At 40.5% G+C, this 6,000-nt stretch overlaps 1 protein-coding gene across 2 annotated transcripts in view; it reads left to right on the forward strand.

The window, feature by feature from the left end:
• The window catches only part of gli3 (GLI family zinc finger 3), a 155,145-nt gene extending 150,782 nt beyond the window's left edge, over nucleotides 1-4,363 (forward strand). For both annotated transcript variants that reach the window (XM_073863700.1, XM_055181431.2), the window contains 2 exons: nucleotides 384-771; nucleotides 924-4,363. In XM_073863700.1, the coding sequence (XP_073719801.1) occupies nucleotides 384-771; nucleotides 924-3,247 (2,712 nt within the window). In that variant the 3' untranslated portion in view covers nucleotides 3,248-4,363. The remainder of the gene's footprint in view (nucleotides 1-383; nucleotides 772-923) is intronic.
• Nucleotides 4,364-6,000: the final 1,637 nt, after the last annotated feature.

Raw genomic sequence — 6,000 nt, forward strand, 5'->3', positions numbered from 1 at the left:
GTTCAAAAAGTTCCCGAAGTCATTCCGCATCACTAAATTAATTGAATTACATAAATACAGGAGCAGAATAGAGTGGACTCTCGCGGCTGTAGACGGTAATGGTTTCTCTTGGTTCATATAAAAAAATTTGACGTATAAGTCGCACCTGACTATAAGTTCCAGTACCCGCCAAACTGTGTGACTTATAGTCCGAAAAATACGGTAGACTGTGATAAATACTTTCCCTCAACATGACATTGCTTAAACATTGCATTTGGCTTTCCTCATTACATGTTTCATCTATAGAAATTGTCCTAAGAGATCAGGATATGGTGTTACATTTCTGGAATACATTTACAATTTAAGACTTAGACTATATATTTTCTCTTCTCCTTCCCTTTTAGACGTCTCAGCCAAGCCCTGGCAGTCAGTCTTCATGCGGCAGTGACCAGTCCCCCGGCAGCCCCCATCTCAGCCGTGGAGTCCAGTTTGCTTTGAGCAGCATTGGGCTTGCAGGGGAGGCGGCATTGCTTGAGGACCAAGAAAATGAAGATGAGGAAGGAGAGGGAGAAGAGGAGGATGCCCCCATCATGGACTCTACAGTATCCACTGCAACAGCCACAGCAGCAACACTTGCTTTGCAGGCTCACCGAAGTGTACGGCCACTACGCTGGATGGAGCATGTTAAAATGGAGAGGTTAAGGCAGGTTAATGGAGCTGTGCCTAGGCTAGGACATCTGTCCCCCACACCACCCCCAAAAGGCCAAGCCCTGCCTGCCCTCACAGGAAAAGGTATATTTTTGTTCCATAACTTTTTCAACAGTATTTGACCATCAAGTGTCCTAATAAGTGTCTAATATTGGCAAAAAACAGTAATCTTTAGCATAATTTTAGTTATTTGGCATGATTTAGCATCATCTAACGAGCGTGTCTTTCATTGCCAGGTCCATGCCTTGGTAGAAATAGTTCTGTGGGGGCACCAGTGCCTTCTTTGCGTCTTGAGCCATCCAACACAGAGCTGACAATGCTTAGTTTGCTGCATGAGCGCAGAGACAGCAGTGGCAGCGCAACCAGCTCAGCTTACTTGAGCAGCAGCCGTCGCTCTTCTGGCATCTCCCCCTGCTTTTCCAGCCGCCGCTCCAGCCAGGCCTCGCAATCCGAGCACAGCCACCATCGACGTCTCCACAATCTCAGTTCCACTGACTCTTACGATCCTATTTCCACCGATGCCTCCCGACGTTCCAGTGAGGCCAGCCAGTGCGGAGGAGGTGGAAGTTCATTTGGGGTAATGCACGGTGGAAACTGGAATGGTGGAGGTCTTGGAGGAAGTGGGATAGGAACAAGAGGTTGTCTGAACCTTACTCCAGCACAGCATTATCGCCTGAAGGCCAAGTATGCAGCTGCTACAGGTGGGCCACCACCCACACCCTTGCCCAACATGGAACAGATGAGCTTAAAATCTCGTCTGGCTATGATGGGAGATGGACAAGAGCCAGGTCAGCTCACACTACCACCTCTAGTCAGGCCACGTCGCTGCAGTGATGATATACATGGGGCACATGGCAGTAACACTGTGTATCAACGAAGGGGGTTGTACCCTGGTGAAGGTCCAGGAAATATTGATAGAAGAGCCAGTGACCCTGTACGGACACGGGATCCTAGTGCTTTTGGCTTGCCACAGATACAGCGTTTCAACAGTCTGAATAACATGCATTTATTACCCCATTCTAGTGGTAATCAGTACTCAGATGGAGAAGATCTGGGTCTGAACCTGCAGAACTATGTCTACCCAGTAGGCAGTTTGCAGAGGAGCATACACTCTCCCTGCCCTCCTAGCATCATGGAACAATCAGCACTTGAGGACTTGGCTATAGACCAGGATGGTGGTCTGTTAAATGCAGATGAAGACATTTTGCCAGATGACTTGGTGCAGTATCTCCGCTCCCAGGAACATGAATTGGCTCATGACCAGGAAAGTATTAACAATGTTTCAAGTCCCCATAGATCCACTTTTGACCAAGGTACTGCAAATTTCCTTAGCCCACAACAGCAGCAGGAAGCGCCAGAAGGAGAAGGTACAAGTAGAAATCGAATGCCTATCCAATGGAATGAAGTGAGCTCTGGAAGCACTGATGTTTCTCCTCCCAGAGAGCAGCCTCAGAGGTGCAGGAGATGGTCAGACCAGAGTGGCTTAATGAGCAACCCCTTTGGTCGCTTTGGGAACATGGTTGTGCAGCAACAACAACTGCATACAGATTTCATAGACCAGCACTCAACCTTTCAAACAGGTGGTGTCCAACACATGGAAAATGAGAGCTTTGGATCCAGACATCAAGACCAACATCAGCAATTTACCAAGGCAACCCAACATCTCTCTTGTAGATTGAATCCAGGTTCAGTTCAGTCTTCATCAACATCCCAGCTGCAATCAAGGCACAATTTTGGTCGACCAGACTTCTCTCGTATCTCTTTGGGGCCCATCCGTCCTAGCTGTGTCCAACAGACAACTGCTTCCCAAACCCACCTCCAGCAAAATAGCACAACCACGCATCAAATCAGTGGCAATCTTCTGCTGCAAAGACCAGCTAACTGCAATGTGTCTCCATCATCAATAATATCTCATGAGCCCCAGCCTCCTATGACCCACCCACCAGCCAACAGTGGCCACAGAGGCACGTATCATACAAAGTCCTACTCCACTCAGCAAAACAATGCACAGTTATGCCAGCAAAAAATCTTAAGAAATGGAAATGGTGCCAATTGCTCCCTAGCCAATCAAGTTTCAGGACTGAAGCTAGAGGCAAATGATCATATACAGACCAACACTTGCTCTTCCATCCAGCAGCAACATTCAGCATTTATTGCTGAGTGTTTTGACCCAGCAGTCTCCAAACCATCATCTTCCCATGACATCATGCCGTCAGGTCTACTTGAGTCCTTGATAACAGAAACTGAAGCACCTTCCGAGGTCATTTTGTCACCAGGAGTTGATCAGGTGACCAGCACAGTAGAAGGCAGCCCAGTTGTAGGTTTGGACATTTGCTCAATTCTTGAGGATAGCTATGAGCAGGGTAGTATGGTGTCTGATATCATTAGTCCCAGTGTTCTTCAGGGTCTATCTCGGACTTCCTCCCGGCTAACAACTCCTCGTCTTTCAGCTGCATTTCACAGCATGCATCCGGGCACTAACAACATGGCTATTGGTGACATGAGCTCCCTCCTTACCACACTTGCAGAAGAGAGCAAATTTCTGGCTATAATGCAGTAGTCTGTGACTTCCCTACTGCAAGAACGTAGAAGAATGATTTAAATTGTGCATGTAATGTAAAGATTGAGGAAAAGAAAGACTTAAAAGTAGTTTAATGTGATAATGTGTTGGCACATGATCTATTTTGAATCTGCCCTGGCAGTGACCAGTAAAACCATATATATATATATAAAAATATATAAATATATATATAAATACTTATTCCATTTCTGGAATAGAGGCTATTTTAAAAGCCTGTCTTTTATATTGCTATTGTGATGACAGCAGAAGGCATTAGTCTTCTTCCCATGACATTAAAACAGTATTCTGTTGTTGTTTTTTTGTACACTGTTCCTATACGTGCATGTTATTTTTTCCTGTCAGGTGTACACGGTGTCCACTAAAATGAGTAAATGTACTTATCAGGTCAAGACAGGGTCAAATATCACTCATAGCAGGCCCATTTATTGTATTTTATTATTCTGATTGTCTTTTGTAAGCGATGTTAAGGTGATTTCATAAGTCTTACTAAACGTTTTGACCAAGTAGAAGGGACCATTATGTTACGAATAAGGGTACGATAGACCATAACGCAAGAGTTGTACTCCCTATCTTGATTTAGCTTGATTGTATTCTTGTAAATAAATGTTGATATATTTTTTTTTAATTGTAAAATGTTCATATTCTTCATGACTGGTGCTGACAGTAAGCGGTGCATTATGTGACAATTGTGGGGGTCAGTTTAGTCAGTGTCAACGTGTTGCTTATTGCACAAAAACTTTGAATTTGTGGCCAAAATGTGTTAAAAAAAAACATTAATATCAATTCTTGTTTAAATATATATTTTATGTTGCTTTTTACACAGTTGTTTGTGTGCTGTTTTGTCAGAACAGTGCAGTGAATCTGTAATGTGGAATATCATACGTCTTGGTAAAAAAATACAGACCTTCCCATTTATGATAAAAAAATTAAAGACTTATGAATAACAAGACATGTCAAGCTCTTGCAAGAGCTAGAAGATTTTAAACAGTATTAAAATTACCCTGCAGTGCATATGTACAGTTTTTTAAAGGTGTACTCTAGTATTGAGGTTTCATTTTTGTTTTTTGTATGGTTATATAAATTGCTTTCTGTGTATTAGTGTCATGTTTTTTTGTTTTAAAAGTGGTATGACCCATTCCCAGAGGAAAAGGACTACAGGGTCTGGGCCTAAGGTATGTGCCTTATGAATGCCTGTCCAAACAAACACTGCCAATTTTTTATGTAATTAAATAAAATAAAATGTGTATGAATCTGTGGCAGGAGTCCTATGATCTAACATGTAACATTCAACACTAGATTCTGCTGGTTGGGCATTGAAAATATGAGTGTATAAGCAATGTTAGCTGAACATTGTTTTTTTTTGTATTTACATTTCTTTTTCATTTTGTTTTATGCTTGTAAATACATTATTTTAGTAGACTGTAGCTAAGAGTTTAGAAGGCATCAGGGGTCAGAATTAGTAAAAATTCTATAAAGCAGGAATCCCAATGCTCTGTTTTAAATTTAAAGAAAGAGATCGAAATAGAGTCGAAGTGCAGACTGGGAACAAAATATCAATGCTCTTTTTTTATATCAGATTACAAATGTTTGTATGGTTTTAATAAAAAAATGTAAATGAGGTCTGACTGTCTGCTTTTGTTTTAGAAATCACTTTAGAAACTAAGACACAGTGATGAATATTAAGTATTATTGTACATTAAAGTGATAAGAGTTCATATTTCTATATCATAACAGTGATACAAAATATATAGATACTAAAAAATTGATTTAACCCTAATAAGTCCCTTTTGGTCAGTCTTACTCCCAAGCCACTTTTATTTAGTTAAAAAACATGGTTCCCTTCATCTCAGTGGAATAAGATTTTGTGACTTTTCCAGATTATCTGTCAAGATTCATATAAAAAAACTGTGCTTGATTCGATCGTAAAAAAATTCACCAAAAGAGGCCCAATTGAAATGAATTGGAAAGGCAACAATTTTTTCTTGTTATTCATCAAATAAAATCAATGCATCCAGAATAAATCTGAAAATTTTGAAACAGAAAGGTAGGCCTGGTACTAGAGCACAAATGCAAAATAGGAAAAGATATACTCATCACACACAAACAGACACACAAACACAAAAAGGTATGACTGCCACAGAGAGCATTTTTTATAGAATTTGGCAAAAAAAACAGCCACAGATGCAAAACAAAGATGTAAAATGCTCACACGTGTGTGCGTGCCCACACACACACACACCCATAACACAAACACAGACGCACGCACAAAGACACAGTAAAACTTACACACACATTAAGACACAGACACACACACACAAAGACAAAGTCACAAACACGCATGCATGTGCGCACACAAACACCCTTACATTTAGTCACATTTCTGTGGCATTTTGTAAAAACAGACATTTCAAAATGCATCAAAAACTACAAAAGATTATACAATTTGAAATAATATTTATTTTAATGACCTTTCTAATGTTTATATAAACATAAATTTACAAAATGTTTCACTAAAGTATTGATGTTGAGCAGTTGGTCACATCCAGTAAAACCACCAAATGGTCGAATTCAACACATAACATCTAGATCCATATCTAAAAACAATTTAAATCAAATTTAGATAATAATTTATGTGAATTTTTCATAAAATGTTGATATTTTTCAGGCTAATGGTGTAGTTGAGGAATTGAGTGGTAAACGGGTACAAAAGTACTTAAAATCTCCCAAAACAC

This window comes from Misgurnus anguillicaudatus, chromosome 25 (genome assembly GCF_027580225.2).
Source record: "Misgurnus anguillicaudatus chromosome 25, ASM2758022v2, whole genome shotgun sequence".
NCBI lineage: Eukaryota > Metazoa > Chordata > Actinopteri > Cypriniformes > Cobitidae > Misgurnus > Misgurnus anguillicaudatus.